This window comes from Paracoccidioides brasiliensis (genome assembly GCF_000150735.1).
Source record: "Paracoccidioides brasiliensis Pb18 unplaced genomic scaffold supercont2.7, whole genome shotgun sequence".
Lineage (NCBI taxonomy): Eukaryota > Fungi > Ascomycota > Eurotiomycetes > Onygenales > Ajellomycetaceae > Paracoccidioides > Paracoccidioides brasiliensis.
In genome coordinates this window covers 823,077-839,942 of record NW_011371364.1, presented here as the reverse complement: position 1 = coordinate 839,942, position 16,866 = coordinate 823,077, and the positions used below count along the sequence as shown (strand labels likewise).

The window sequence follows — 16,866 nt, the reverse complement described above, 5'->3', positions numbered from 1 at the left end:
CCCAAACCCCAACACCGGCCCTCTTTTTTTTTTTTTTTTTTTTTTTTTTTTTTTTTTTTGCATATTCCTCGACCAGAGCCCGAGATGAGGAACAGCAGTGCCCGCTGGGGAATCAGTTAAGTTCACCAATGACAAGACAGAGAATGAGCCATTTAATTCTTATTATTTCATATTTTCCTCATCATTTATTTTATGGTAAAACGGAGCTGAACAAATTGATTCGCGCGGCTACACGCATCATCGTCATTGATGCATAGCAGAGACTAGGAACGCCAGCCCGACATGTTGAACCCGAAGAGTACTAAAAATGGAAAAGAAAAATAATTTGATGTAGCTGTTATTGATTCAGCATAATAATCAACTTCAACTGGAAAGCCGGCTGCTTGTGGGCATTTAGTGTTTGCATGTCCTGTTGTTCTGAGACTTAGCCTGTTCTCCCCTGCCCGAGGAGTCTCCATTCGGTCCGGTAACCTCGAACAGGTTGGGAGGTCCCCGAGAAAGAGGGGGCGGAACGTGGTCAAAGATTTCTGACAGGTCCTCGAAGAAAGTCGAAGGACGTATTCGTCGTAGAACGATGTGGATTTCCCAATCCATGCAGACTTTTTGCGGTGGAGCATCATGTCGCGTGGCGTGTCCAGAGTTGGTATTAATGATCTAATAAGAACTTTCAAGGTAAATATATGATGCAGAATTTCTTTAAATAAAAGCGTTCATATAGTATTTCATCTATACCTCAGTGAATATCAGAGTTGATATGTTTAGGTCAAAAAATATTTTAGAACCCAGCAAAAAAGTTATTATTATAAACTGAGACATATAGCAAACTGAGACACTTTCTCATCTGACAGAAAACTCTACTTAGTAATCTTTAATTGACTTAACTTGACTTTTTGTCACTAGAACAACTAATCTTAAATATCAATATAAAGATATAATACTCTGTTTTATTCAAAAAGTAAACTCTCTATACAAGGTAACTTTTTCAGAAAATAATAGTTTATTTTTTTAAACAATAGTATTTTGAAAAATATTCAATATATTTATATTATCTCTATATATATAATCGTCATTTTGAAAAAAAAAAAAAATTTTAAAAAATACTATTTATTATACTGTTAAATTTTCATATTTATAAAATTTACTTTTAATTAAAAACTATATTAATATTTTCATTTAAAAATATAAGTTACTAAATAAGTAATTTGTAAAATTATATCATTACATAATAATTTTTTTTAAAAAAAAAATAAAATTTATTTCACTAATTAGTTATTTATATTAACAGCTATTTTAATTTTGCTCCATCTAAAAATGAACTGCTGCAGCACAAGAAGGAAAAATCACAAATTCTCTCTTCTGTCACTTGTTATTTGAGGATTAGAAATGCAAGCATAAACGGGAGGTTGATGTGGGTCACATGACCATGCCCTAACTCTTTAAGAACCTCTCAACGAAAAGTCGCACTCCTGATTGATAGTTAATGGGAGGCGATTCTTTCAACAGAGGCGGGGAAATCTAGAAGCAGTATACGTTCGGATAACTATGATGGCAGGGGACCCACCTAGATGAAGTATTTATATCATATTTTCCAAGTAGGATCTCGTCCACAAACCTTGAAGCTCCAATTGGCCTGGCTGCTGGTTTACAGTAACTAACTAACTATACGAATGCAAGAGACGATGTCGCGGTCACTCCAAGGTTTGCAACTTGAGAGAACGGCGCACTGCATCAACGTAGCTCAGCTGAAGTTAGTGGTTTCATTTCAATACCTGGGTGGGCACCTAGGTAGGTATTTACCGACCACGCACATGTTGTACGCACCCCCTGACCTTTTAGCAGATATACCTCCAAAGTACGAGAGGGTTTAGCAGATTGGAAACCAGAACGGATCGCCATATTAAGAAGTAGATGAATAACCAAATTCATAATATATAAAAACCAGTTCATTGAATAGACGCGGGTTTGTTTAATAGCATTTCATCCCCTTATCAACTCATCCACCCAATCGATTAATATACCCCATTAAGTAAGTATATTGTAATTTACATGGATCCAAGCAGACGAAAAGAGTAAATGTCAAATCCTCCATAAGGCAAACACCGCACATATTAGTGGAAAAACCAAAAATAAAAATAAAAATAAAAATAAAAAATAAAAAATCGGCATCAATACTGGGTAGAGAAATGGAAGCAAAACTCAATGCAATGTCATTACTCTTTCCTTCCGAGAATTCTTCCCGAGCCTCCTCCTCGTCAAAACAAGGAGGGCAGGACTAAAAGACTTGGAAACATGATATCAGTCATGATTAAAATGTTTCCCCCGCACTCCGCAATGGGATCGCGCTGAATAAACAGGGTTACATACCCGTCTTCGTCGCACGCACAAGTTTCGAACCTGCCTGATGAAGAGGTGCTGAGGGACGATATTTCGAGTGTTCTTTTCAGTGATCTTGGTATGGATAGTAAGGTAATCATTACCCTGCAGTGAATTTCTTGTTTGTGCTCCTCACTGGTCTTCTCTCCCCCCCCCCCCCCCCCATACACACACACGGGGGGGGGGTTCAAGTGAAAGCTAGCAAAAGCAAATGAGAACAAAGTAGGGAAAGAAATGGTAGGGAAATGATTTCAAATAAAAGATTCATTGTCGTCATTAATTTTTTGATTTGAGATGCTGTGAGTAGAATAAAAGGAAACACAATGAGTCTAGTTTCGAAAGATCAGGTGGTGAAATGATGAATATAAACTTATCAAGAGAAATAAATCGACAATGAAAGGGGAAGAAAAGGCGAATGAAAATGCTAAAGGGATTCTTCATTTCCTTTTCTTTTCCCTTCCCTTATATCATTGTAGCAGTAGGATTTAAAAACGCTTTGAAGTCTGCATCCTCAGTCCAGTCGTGCTGCATCGGAAGACATGAATTTAGACCTCCGGCAAGAGCAACTGGTCTACAAAACGCCTGCGCTTGTTGCAAAGCTTCAAAGGACATTGGAGGGACATTGAGGGACGTGATGTCCATAGCATCATCCAGCCCGCCCCCTTGAGGCCATGGCTGCTGCTGTTGAAAAAGATTGGGGTTCATTGACGGTTGAACCCCCGAACTATTAAAGAATATTGGGGGATTCGGCGCGGGAGGTTGAGGGAGCCTCTGCTGAGAGTCATGTGGTGTTTGCTGTTGCCGCTGTTGTCGTTGCTGTCGTTGCTGCTGCTGCTGCTGTTGTTGTTGTTGCTGCTGCTGCTGCTGCTGTCGTTGCATTTCCGTTTGCTGTCCTTGAAATCGTTGATTATGGCTCAGTGTCTTTTGATGAAAATTGTTGCGGAAAAGCTCCTTATTTTGCTCCTGCTGTCGCTGCTGCTCCTGCTGTAGCGCGAATTGATGTTGCTGCTGTTGTGGCGCCATAACATCCAGCATATGTTCTTGTATCTGATGTGCTCGCACAGGAAAAATATTTGGACTGGGGGGAGTTGGTGGAAATGGATTATGATTTAAGGAGTAAGGGGCTTCGAAAGGTGATGGTCTCGCAGGAAATGTTGGCGACCGTTCACTTTCCGATCCGTCCGAGGAATCCTGCCGTTGCATCAATCCAGCACCATTCGCTATCAGCCTCTTCTGCACCAACTGAATATCGTCCTCAAATGGCTCATCAATCGAATGACCCTCCTGCTTTAGAGCCCCCAATCGCTCGAGAATATCGTGTGTGAGTGGATGACCATTTCCTGATTTCTTGAGGGGGCCGCCGGGCCATCCCTCTCCTTCCAGTGTCAATTTGTAGAGCGCTTGCAGGCCAGTAACCAGCTGTGCCTGTTGTTGCTCTAGCATTTCGACATATCTACATAAAAATAGTGGGTGGTGGGGTTAGCGACCGGTACTTACACATATACGCGCATCATCAAACTTTTTGAAAAAGAAGGACCAGTGGAGCTCACCCTTTTGGGTATACTTTATCATGAGCCTTTTTCCGCTCGCCAAACACACAGATCGCATTATCTGTTTTACATCTCCCGCATGGATTTGCTCCATCACACTGTTGAATGCAACGGCTGTGTGTCAGTAGGTAACTAAGCACGTGATTGTGGGAGCCCTAATCGAGCCTCGTCATAAAAGTATGCATTTGAACCGTACCTTGGACTTCTTCAGTCGGCATCTGTCGCAGGCCTTGCACACTCTCTTGCGGACATTTCCTTCAGTGGGCGATGAAGCATCCAGTGGGGAGCTTGGTTGATGAGCCACCATTGCGGGAAACAGGGTAAGTTTTTCCCTTTCCTTTTCCTTTTTCTTGTTCTTTAAAAAATAACAAAAAAGAAAGTTGCGTTGAGGGTGCAGCGTTGCCAGACTTAGATAACTCGATTTTGTATCGCCAGATCCACGCGAAACCTGCAGCTCTATGATATCGTGCACAGGAAGGTTGTAAGCAGCAAGACTAGGAACCGGATGTGACACAGTATATTGTCGCTTTAAATCCAAAAACTGTCACTAAGTTGGCGTGGGGATATCGCTGGAAGAGCTGCACATATCAGATCGAGATATTCGAGAGTGCGTACAACAATGTTGTTAGGTTGTGGAAGGAAGCAGGATATATAATTAGGTTGTATATACCTGGAATTGGGACTTGAGGTGAAAAAGTTATATGTTTCAATATGTTGAAGCGTTATTTAATCAGATTATTCATGGGAGAGATGGATAGATATAGCAAGGAGGGCCGATCGCCTGAAAGTGTTGCAAGCAGAGGTATGACGGAGACACAGATCAACAATGCAAGGAAGATGGATATATGATATATGCAAGTCCCGACAATGACAACAGCAAACAAAAATTGCGTTCCTTCTAGGAATGATTATTATTTCAAGACGAGGGCGATTGGGGCCTTTACATATTGATTATATCACCACGGATTTAAGCTAGTCAGAACTCAAGCAGTCGAAACTAGGAGCAGCTCAATGCGATTGGAATGGACCCAGACCAGCTCTACTACCGTGGAACCCTGCCCGAGAAACTGCCTCAGTTAAGTTAGGATGATGTGGGTAAAAATGTTTGTTTCTTTTTCTTTTCTTTTCTTTTTTCTTTAGACTTTCAAAAAAAATATATTTTTCATTTTAATTTTTCAATTTGTCATATGGAATGCTTATTTTCTCCCTTTTAAAGTTTCATTCAGTCTTTGGTTCGTTGGTCAGATCTCTTACGCTACGACTCGGAGAAGCTTAGTTGCTACTGGAAAGCGAACGACATTGAGCTGGCAGTTATTTGCAGCCCTAATCGCATGGTTAACTAACCAAGCTTTCAAAGATACATACATACACACCCGCATAGCCACAGGTTGGTTGTTCAGAGCTTCCTTTTTGGATCATCCCTCCATTTTCTTAATGTGACATCGAGCCCAACCAGCAGCAGTAGTTAATACAGCCTGTAGTTCAGGTACGATTCTATTAACAGCAACCATTGACAGAGCTTAAGAAATAAAAAATGCTGGTTAACTAAACTAACATTATTCACTTCCTGCTGGCTACTGGGACACATTTTTTTTACCGTAATACTGTATTTGAAAACATGAACAAAATTTAATTAAATAGCAATACTAAGTAAGAAATATATACATTAATTAATAAGATTGCTCTCTTTCTTCAATGAGTAATTCTGAATTATATGATTCTCTCTATCTTCTACACTTAATATTTTTCCTTCTTTGGCTATAACTAACTCAAATTTAACACTTCTTTTATAAGCTTTATTTGCTGTCTGAGCTTATATAGATAGTATTTTCAATGTCTTCCTCTTTCTCATTAATGAGAGTGTGTATTTTACTTTTTTTTTACTTTTTTTAATGTTAGCAGCTGTGTAATTAATTATTTTCTTTTGATAAAATTACTACATTATTTATAACTACTTAACACTTTTTCATCAATTAATTAATTATTAAAAAAGTAAGTGTAAATAAGCTCTATATAAAATATTAAAAAGATTTCTTAATTTTCTTGCTCTGCTGTCTTGAATAATATTATTAAAAAGTTATTGAGCTTTCAAAAGCTTATAAATTTATCAGTTGTTTTAAAGAAAATAAATAAAGCTAAGCTCATAGATAAGAGAAAACTTTCTCTCTACATTAAATAAAATTAAGTTTGTAACTAAGAATGTATTTATAATAATAAAAACTTTAAAAGATTATACTTAAATAATAATATAATAATTATAAAATATTTATTTATATAATTCTAATCATTAATTTTATATTTGATTCATTACATCAATATATTCTTTTTTGAGAAAGTAGTTCATATTTAGTATCTATAGCAGATATAAGAATAGATATTAATATATTTAAATAAGTTGATTGTACAGAATTTATTAAACTTAAAATATATAATTTTTATATTTATTTAAGTAATAGTTAACTAGCTATTAAATGTTTAATCATGATTTTTATTTTATAAAATTTTATATACTTGCTGAATAACTTTTATAATTAAATTATTTTTAAATTATTATTAATTTAGCTATTCTTATTAATTTTAATTATTTAATTTAAAAAAAAATATTTCATATAAAAAAGTTTGATGATTCTTCTTTTTATAATAATTATAAAAGAAGAAATTAATTAATTATTTTAATTATTTTAATTACTATTACTTATTTTATATTATTTAGTTAAATAGTGAAAGATTTATTAATTTATATAATTTTTGTTATAATTTTTCCTATTAAAGTTGAATCATATAAAAGTAAATCTCATTGAAATTAGTTTTTATATTTAAAACTATATTTTTATTAATTTAAATTAAGTATATATAGTTCTTTTAACTCTTTTTAAAAAGTTTAATAATAGTTATATTTATATATAAATTTATTTAATTACATTGAATTATTAGTTTATAAATTTAAAAATACTTAATTTTTTCCATGGTATTTAAATATGAAAAAAGATAAATTATTTATATTTTATATATTTATAATTTGAAAAAGTTGATTTTGTTGATTTATAAATACTATTTATTAAATTAAAAATTTATTCATAGCAAACATCAGTTTTTCATATTATTTCTAAGTATTTAAATTTATATACGTTGATATTTATTGATTTTTACAAAGACATATATGAATAATAATAACAGCAGCTAGAATACTAGTAAATTAATTCATTTTTATTTATTTTTATAAACTTGAATGGCTTGTAAGCCTTTTTTTTTTTTGATATGAAGCTTTCAGAGACATATTGAATTAATTGATTGACGACATCTGGAGGTTGAATGTGATGTTCCAGAGGTTGAATTTCATTAGTGAACTGGAGTGGCTTAGTTAGTCTCCAACTCGGAGGACGGAGACAAAAGTTCTCAAGACTCAAGAGGAAGAAGAGATGAACCCAGCTCGTATAAATCGTGCGGTATCGTGTATGGACAATACGCAGGCGCCAACTTAAAAATACACCGCGATTTCCAGTAATGCTGAACCTCGCCTTTGAGGTGGATGATATTACTGCAGAGACGACGCACGCTGTCTGCTTTAATAATCTGCATCTGCCCCTCTGAAGCAGTCATAAGAACGGCCAAGCAGAGATATTGATGGGAAAGTCTCCGGCTCTGCTTGGCCCGCCGGCGTATTTTATCAATTAAGGCACCAGCAATTCATCCAAGCCCGAGCCTTCTCCGCATATCCGTATACATGATACGAATCGGTTTCGTTCAATACGGTATAATCTCCAGTACCGGGTTCCTGTTGCTCCGTTGGCCGTAATTATTGGACGTGTATAAAAAATGCAGCTGTGACTTTGCTCGCTGCTTCAAGATCCGCTCCGACGATTTTGTGAAGCGCTCGATGACATCGAAGACGAAGAATCTGGCCGTGGCACTGAAGCGCAGAAACGATAAACTGTTTCGCCTCTTCACCGTCTCTACTTCTTGTGAATGCACGTCCTGCAAGGATTTGCTTTTGCATAGCCAGGCATCTTCTCGTTGGTTATGAACCACGAGACTCCGCACAACAATAATGAAACGAGGATGAGAAGGTTCTTGGTTCTATGATGGCATAATGAACCCTCTACCATCAAGAGGAAATCCAGTATTCGGGAAGTATTTCATCATAGAAGCTGCATCTCTGCGATCCCGGGCAATATCAGGGTGTCAGGATTCTAGGCGATTAGTTGCACCCAACCTTTTCAATCATTCGAGAACCCACGGAAGAAAATAATTACTGCATAGACTCTTGGCTCACATTGGCAACATATTTAGTTACGCACCTGCGATGGAGAATCAAGCGTCTACTCTAGGCGCCAAAGCGGGTCAGGAGATGCTCAGCAACGGTCATACTTAACCATAACGAGACGACTGTAAACGTCCGTACATCCATACGTCATCATATCATCTACTTTGTGTGGACGCGTGAGTTTGCACAGCCAGCCGTACAACTATATCTCCGCAGCTGGAAGTCGGGATAAACAGTTCGACCGCGTGCCCGATCAATCGGATTACGGGCACAGGGAGTTAGTAGTTACCGGACCTAGGAGTTGATAAGGTCATTGCCTCACAGATTGACATGTAGTATTAGTGGGAATAATACATTGGTTGACATTCTAGGTGTGCCTTGGTTCGTTAATCTTTCTCTACTTCATAAATTTAAAAGACAGTTTTGTTTCTTTCTTTCTCCCAATCAACAGCTCATTTTCCGTATGCACATTCCCCCCAAAGGTGAGCCAAACATAAAAACAGGTCCCGTTTTGCGTCACTACCACAACGATACCGATGAATTTGTGGGGGAATGTCCAGTGGATGCCCCTCATAAACTCCTCCTACCACACATCTAATTGTTCGAATGAATAAGGTTGGAGTTGGTTACATACAGGTAGGTGTGCATTATTATTATCATCATCACCAGCCAAGCTACAGGCCAGCTAGCGTCATGAATCAAAATAGATCTGGAGCTGAAAATCCTCCCCATCGTTCGGTCTTGGAGTCAATCAGCTTGTTAACCCAACCACACAGCCTTTCCTGTTCACCCAACTTATTATTGAGCGACATGGAAGCCGCTGCATAATAACTGTCTGTCATTCTCCAAATGTACAGTGGGGTTACATACTTCATCGATCGATGTGTATCTATCTACCTCCTTTTTGTTTGGAGAGGGGGCTTTGAACTGATTCAGGGGGCATCAACCTATCTGCACCGAACAACACCCCAGAGAGCTGTCGTCTTTTTGTTGACGCTCGGAACCCACAGCTTGGGTAAATATTCCCGGATAAGCGGGGCCATGAATCCAGCGCCAGTCAGAACTATTCCATTTTACCGTGTATTGAAAAAGCCCACGGTTACTCTCAAGCCAGGCAAAGAGTGGAATTAACTCTCCAACCTACCAGTGTTAGACAGAACATATCCCCAAGAGGCGCAGCAAATTAATTCTTCCCCCCCCCCCCACCTTTGTAGTGGAAAGTATGGCCAGCAATAATATAGTAACTCTGATCGCTTGAGACATTAATTCTAATATTTATCTACTTGTAAATCACTGATACTGACTTATTTATTGATCATCTTTAAAAATTTGTAATTTTACTAATGTCTTTCACATTTTGATAATGATTTCTTTCATATTTTGCTTTAATACTTGATATAAAAATCATTTTTATGTTCTCATTTAGATATGTTGTATAAATAAATATTATTTCATTAGTATGTAATTTATTTCTATGATAAAATAATAATAATGTAATAAATCTTATTTATAATCAATTGAATTAAAAAATATAAATATTTTATTATTTTAATTATTTTTTTTAATTATAAATATATATAGTAATTAATAAAAATATTTTTAAATAATATATATTTTTATTATTTATACAATAATATTAATAATATAAAATAATTTTTATATTTATTGAATTATTAATTATTATAAATATATATATTATATTATTATTATATAATTTAATTATTTAATTAAATATATATTTATTTTTAAAAATATATTTATTAAATTTATATATTTTATTTATTTTTATATTAATAATTTTTATATTAAATTAAAATTATAAATATAAATTTTATATAATTATTTTTTAATATATATAATTAATTTATTAATTAATATTAAATTTAATAAATAATTTTTATTTATTATTTTTAAAAATATTAAAGTTAAAAATATAAAAAAATATTTATAATATAAATAATATAATTATAAATATATAAAAATTAAATATATTTTAATATTTAATTTATTAAAATATTATTAAAATATTATAAATATATTTAAAATAAAAATTATCATTAATAATATATTAATTAAAATTATTTTAATTATTATAATAATTTTTATTAAAATATATTATTAAAAAATATTAAAAATATTAATTTTATATTTATATAATTTAAATATAAAATAATAATATTTAAAATTAATAAAAAATTAAAATTTATTAAATAATTATAATATATTTTAAAATATATAAAATAATTTTAAAAATAATTTTAAGTAATATATTTTTTATTATTTAATTTAAAATAAAATATATTATTAATAATTTAAATTTTATATTATATATTTTAAAAAAATTATATTTAAAATAATATTTATTGAATTATTAATATATATTTTTACTTTTTTCATTATCAATTTTATATTATTAATTTTATTTTATCTATATATTTTTTCTTCTATCATTTGAAATATGTTGACAAGCATTATTTCTAGATCATTGTTTTCATATGTTCTTCTTATTTCTATATATCACTATAACTTCAAGAAAGACTGGCCAGAGGGTGGGACAGGCAAAAGCAATTCACCCAACTAACTAGCTAAGTTCTCTTAGTCAAGGAATCAGCAATCTTACAACCGCGTCATACTGCTCTTCTCTCCTAGCATCCACGCATTGATACCCTGACACTGGGTATAGTATCATCATGCTTGGCACAAAATGTGGATGATATATGGAGCTACGGAGAGTTAACTAGAGCTTCATTGTGTTAGACTCAATTTCAGTGGCAAAAAAGTAATGCTTCAACGTTAGAACAAGTTTGCTTAGCCGCCGCTATCATTGAAATGCTTCTAACACTATTTCTACAAAACGAGTTTTGACAGTTACTTGTATCTTTTATGTTCTCAACGTCAACGGTCAAATCTTCATTTATAGTTAGTTGTCTCTTAACCTTGAAATTCCGAACCCTTTTCTGCGGTCATCTCTCGACAACACTGTCTGCAATTGAAGGTGATCGCATAGCCACAGATGCAACCCAATCTCCCGCCCAAAGTGAACACTATCTTGGACCCGTTTTTATACCTTTGGAGAGATCATTCTCTCTTCTTGGGTACCAAATTGCCTTTGGAGCTACCATTTTCTAATGAAATTGAGACTCCCTCGCCGTTGCATTCAATGATGATTAGTTATCTGTCCCAACCAACTCTGCTCGAAGTTTTTTGCAATATCATTGCAAATAGCACAGCCACAGTGATGAAAAGAATGCTGAATTACACAAAAACAACATATACTCCGTGTCTTTTCTTTCTATTCTGCCTGTCCATGGAATAGAGTAAACGATTATAAAATGCTCTGCAGATGGGCAAGCAGAGTGGCAAACAGTCTACAGAATCTCACTGAACTCAATGTCAGCTTTCATCTACCTTAGGTTCTGATATGTTTTTCATTGCAGCTTGTTGATTTTTTTTTTTTTCACTCAATGTGCAGTTATGAAGAAGATAGGAAAATGTTTTGAAAATTTTACGCACTTTTGCGTGAAGTTCTACGCAGAGAAATGAGAAATTTTTTGTTGTTCTCATTTCGATAATTCAACATTTGAGGAACATCGATCGAGCATTAAGCCGAGGATAAAAAATCATCTACTCCAACTCTTCATTTGAGAATATACTCTATCCTTCCTGTCCTTACTGCTGAACAGGTTTTGGAAGGTTAACTTAGGCTTCTATTGCCAGATGATCGATGTTTAACATGTTTTGGCATTGACACATTACATTCCAGAAAATGTGTTCAAGAGGGATCCATGGATTTAAAACTTGTACCTCTCAAAGTTTTTTAATAGGATTAGGTTAATTTGGCAATTCAATTCATGTATCCTTAAGAAAAGTGTTTCCTGATCACTTGCATTCAATTGTTACTTACAATCTCCTATGCTTTGATGTCAATTTGATTGATGAGGAAGCGATTTAAAAAAGACGAAGTTTAATGCAAGAGGAAAATATCTCCTATTCAGCTAGCAAGAGATTGAATCTGTACTGTAAATTGCTGCCTGCAGCTCGGGGTTCAATCTAGATATTGAGGCGATGAGGATGAGATGCCATTTTATTTCTACTATTTTAGATCTACTAGCGAACGAGCACTTCAACCCTTCTCGGCTGCGGAGGGTTTGGAAGGTCGGCATGTGTGTCAAAACCATAGCCAGAGAGCTATATTGGTGCTGTCAGAAATGATATACATGTATATAGTGTATTACAAAGGCAGGAGGCTGTTGTTCCTGACCAAACCACTGACATTGTGAGAAAGCTGTGCCGAGGGGCCTCCCTCAGACTGTCCCAACGGCGAATTGACGAAAGGGGGGTGGCGAATCTCTGATATAAACCAGAGCCCCCTCCCGTCTATCAACCGGATGACCAACATCTTATGTATGGAATATATTCGACGTTACTAGACCTCCCACCGTCTGTCTTGGGTGCTGAATAATGGAAAGGTATGGGATTAGAAGAAATACGCCACTTGGAGGAGTCAAGAAAGTGTAGCATAGTTAATGATGATATTGTCAAATATTCTGGATGAACTGATAGTTAACTAGTTATGAAAGTGGTAACTAGTTATCAATGAAAATACAAGTCACAGCACCATCAGGCATGCCCCAGATTAAAAAAGGCACATCAATCAATGGCAGATACATTTTCCTACACCTTGCCACTGATTCAACCTGAGTTGATTTCATCCTCCAAATAACAACTAACAAATTAAGATGAGTGTGAGCTTCTGGCTGGCGATTTCAACCAGGGTTGGTGCAATGATCTTATCTATATCAATCTCACGCTTGTTAGTTAGTTAACTAGATAGTTAACCCTCAAAGATCCTTAGCCAATAGTTAACTAATTAGTTGAAGCATTGCGGGATGACGTAGATCACTGCGGGGCAATAACATCAGAATTTCAAGGCATACGATTCATTTACATTCATAGATGAGGGTCAGAATACAACATACATACGTCCTTCCGAATCATCTGGTCATTTGAATTAACTTTATCTGTCTACCATAAATGAAGCGGATTCGTCATTGAAAATAAAAACAAGGGAGCATGGCCTCGACTCCAGACCAATCTGCGTTCACCTTCCTTCCCCTCGGCGGGATTATCCAAGAGATTCGGGTTGCTGGCCAAAACATCGTATTGGGTTTCCCGACGCAAGAGCACTACGTCAGGTACAACTCCTCATACTTTGGCGCAACTATTGGTCGCACTACCAACCGGTTGAAGGATTCCGTTATTAAGAATCTCAATGGGCAAACATACACCCTAACTACCAAACAAGGCCCGAACTCGCTGCATGGTGGGAAAGAGGGCTGGGATTCAAAGCTGTTTGAGGGCCCCAAGGCTGTGCTTAGGAATGGGAAGGAAGCGTTGGAGTTCAAGTACTTGAGCTTGGATGCCGAGGAGGGCTATCCGGGCACCGTGGAACTGAGGTTATGGTATACAACTGGTATGGAGGCGGCGGCTGAGAGTGGAGGCCGAGCCAAAACTGTTCTAGAGATCGAATACGAGGTCGAGTTTATCGGAAATGAGTGTGCAGAGACTGTGGTGGGAGTTACGAATCATACGTGAGTGGTCTTGATATTTTCATTTTTGTTTCAGATTCATCCTTTCTTACCTTTTTTTTTGTTCTTTTTTTTTTTTGTAGTACTCTGCAAAAAGACATAACAATACCCAGATAATCTAATACTTTCACGCATCTAGTTACTTTAATTTGGGTGACAGCCTGACGATCGAAGGTACAGAGGCAGTACTAGCCACCGACAAATACCTGCCTGTAGATTCCACAGGTATTCCCCTGGGCACGATAGAGAAGTACACCTCAACGGAGGTCAAGAAGCCTTTCCTCCTCGGCGCCACGTCCCCAGATTTCGATCACTGCTTCGTCATAGACACGGATGCGGTATCAATTCCCGTTGACACCCGCTTTCGGCCGCTACGTCTCAACGCAGCATTCAAGCACCTTGTCACCGGAATTCATCTCGAGGTCCAAAGCACAGAGCCCGCATTCCAGTTCTACACTGGTGAATTTATCAACGCCCCCCCAGTTGGTGACGCCCCCCCACGGGGCCCTCGATCTGGATTTTGTGTGGAACCTAGCCGTTATATCAACGCTCCAAACGAGCCCGCATGGAGGAGCATGAGTGTCTTGAAGCAGGGGCAAGTTTGGGGCTCCAAGATTGTGTACAAAGTTTGGAAGGAGTAGACAACACGAGAGTGATACACGAGAGGGTTTTATCATGGTACGGCCCTCTAAGCATCACCATTGGTGGTCTCTGTTCACAGGGTTAGTTATCTATCTTCGTACGTTAGTTACCTAGTGGATTTTGTTCTCTCTGTCTAGATGTTCCAATATTGCTATTGGTTCACTATGTTTACTCGATATCCAGATAACTTCCCCTTGCACAAGGTACACCACTCATAGTTTAATGTTAACATATCCATTTCATGTCTGTTCCAATTGAAAAACGAGAAATGATTGTTTTATCTGCAGTGCGCATCTTGTACTGTATAGAACTTAAATATAAAATGCACAACACCAATACTTTATGCATAATCAACTAATACAGACAGCTCCTCCAATCCGGCGACCAAGTAGTAGGTTACCAGATTGCGTGCATTTTTTTTGTTTACACCAATGGCAACTGGTGAAAATTCAAGAGCTTTTGTAAAACTAGCTGCCCCGTAACACGAAAATCAATTATGAGGAGCAAGCGGGAAAAGATGCAGAATCTTTAACCATAAAGCTATGTTGTGACTCGCTGGGCGGATTTGGAGCATCTAGAGCATCATGGGCTTGTGAAACTCGGCCTGATACGAAACATACCACTGCATGGTCGTTCCATCATGCAGTTTCCTATGTCCTTAGCCGGACCACCTCTCTGCCACTGCAATGTCAGATTGACAGCGGTAATTGCTGCGACTGCAAATATGAAATGAACGTGTCATGAATGACGTAACTTCTCCAAATGACGGTGACCCAGAATGTACGGATCAAGAGTTGTCGGTCAGGTTCTCCTGAGATGGAGATCTTCAATTATTTGGATATTATCGTTCGCACCTATGAGAGGGGGGCGCATCTGGATGTGAGTTGAACCGGTTTGTTAGTTAACTACGCGATTGGAGCGGAGAAACATCTTTTTCCACTCTGGTTTCTGCTTGAACAAATGGTTTAACCAGTTAGCAGATGGGTAGTTAGTTAATTCCCAATTGAATGAAACTAATTCAAAATATTTCAAATGACTAGATTTTAACCTGAATTACCTATACTCAACTACAACTAATTAAACAAATTAAACCAAACTAGGTTTAAAGATATCTTATTCTTATTTATCTGAGTATGTTATGTTAAATGAAGTTAAATAATATATTATTTAACAGATTTAATGTTTTTTTAAGTTAAAGTTTTTGTTAAAATTTTTATATTAAATTTTATAACTAAATTTTATAGTAATATTAATTATTTTATATTTATTTAATAATATATATTTTTAATATTTTATACTTTTTATTTTAAAAACTTATTATAATATTAACTATTATAAAATATTATTAATAATATTTATAAAGCAATTATATAAAAAATTAAATAAGTTAATTTAATTAATTAATAAAATAAATAAATAAATATATATATAAAAATTAAATAAAAATCAAAAATATAAAAAATTATATATATTTTAATAACTTTAATATATTAAAAATATATTAAATAATTATATAAAACTTTAATTAAAATTTAAGTTTTTTAATAAATATAATAAAATATTATTTTCTATTTAATTTAAAAAGTAAATAATAATAATAATAATAATAATAATAATAATAATAATAATAATAAAATTTTTTATAAAAAAATATTAATAATAAAAATTATTTTTTAATTATTATTACTAAATAATATATTATTTTAATTTATTTTTTAGATTTTTTAAAGTTTTTTTAAATTTTAAATTTTTAAATAATAATATATAAATAAAAATATTTATATAAAAATAAGTTTTTTAATTAAATTATTAATTATTTCTCTGTTTTTAAATAAATACTTTTTAATTAACTTAATTTAAATAAAATATAAATAAGATATATTTTATAAAACTAGTTATATTCTCTTTAAATATAATAATTTTATAAATTTACTTTGAAAAATTAATTAAAAAATTGATTATTTTTAATTTTTTTTTAATTTTTTAAAGTAAATATTATAAAATTTAAATTATTAAACTTATTAATTTAATTTATTAATTTATTTTTAAAGAGTTTTTTAATAAATATTTTTATATATTTTAAAGATAAAAAATAAGTTTTAATTTTTTTAATTTTTTTTTAAATAGTTTCTATTTAATTGACATAAAAAGTTTAATAAAAAATTTATATAAATTTTTTATTAATTTAGTAATTAAACTAAGTATTTTAAAAAAAAATTATTAAATTAATAAAAGTCTTTTAAAATAAATTAAAATTTTTTTTAAAAGAAAATAAGAAATTAATAATTTTAATTTTAACTCAATTAAAAATACTAGTTTTTTTATAGAAAACTTAATAAAAAATATAAATTTTAAAAAAATTATTAAAAATTAATTAATTTTATTTAAAATATATTTTTTATACAATTAATATATAACTTAAACTTTTGAAAATAGATATAAAATCAAT

At 34.0% G+C, this 16,866-nt stretch overlaps 2 protein-coding genes across 2 annotated transcripts; one reads left to right on the top strand and one right to left on the bottom strand.

The window, feature by feature from the left end:
• Positions 1 to 2,835: 2,835 nt before the first annotated feature.
• On the bottom strand, positions 2,836 to 4,230 carry PADG_05953 (uncharacterized protein; the record flags this gene model as incomplete). The annotated part of the gene is made up of 3 exons (XM_010762972.1): positions 2,836 to 3,826; positions 3,924 to 4,021; positions 4,120 to 4,230. The coding sequence occupies 3 exons, from the start codon at positions 4,228 to 4,230 to the stop codon at positions 2,836 to 2,838; spliced, it is 1,200 nt and encodes a 399-aa protein (XP_010761274.1).
• A 9,030-nt stretch (positions 4,231 to 13,260) lies between these two features.
• Positions 13,261 to 14,416, top strand: PADG_05951 (uncharacterized protein; the record flags this gene model as incomplete). The annotated part of the gene is made up of 2 exons (XM_010763187.1): positions 13,261 to 13,778; positions 13,915 to 14,416. The coding sequence occupies 2 exons, from the start codon at positions 13,261 to 13,263 to the stop codon at positions 14,414 to 14,416; spliced, it is 1,020 nt and encodes a 339-aa protein (XP_010761489.1).
• Positions 14,417 to 16,866: the final 2,450 nt, after the last annotated feature.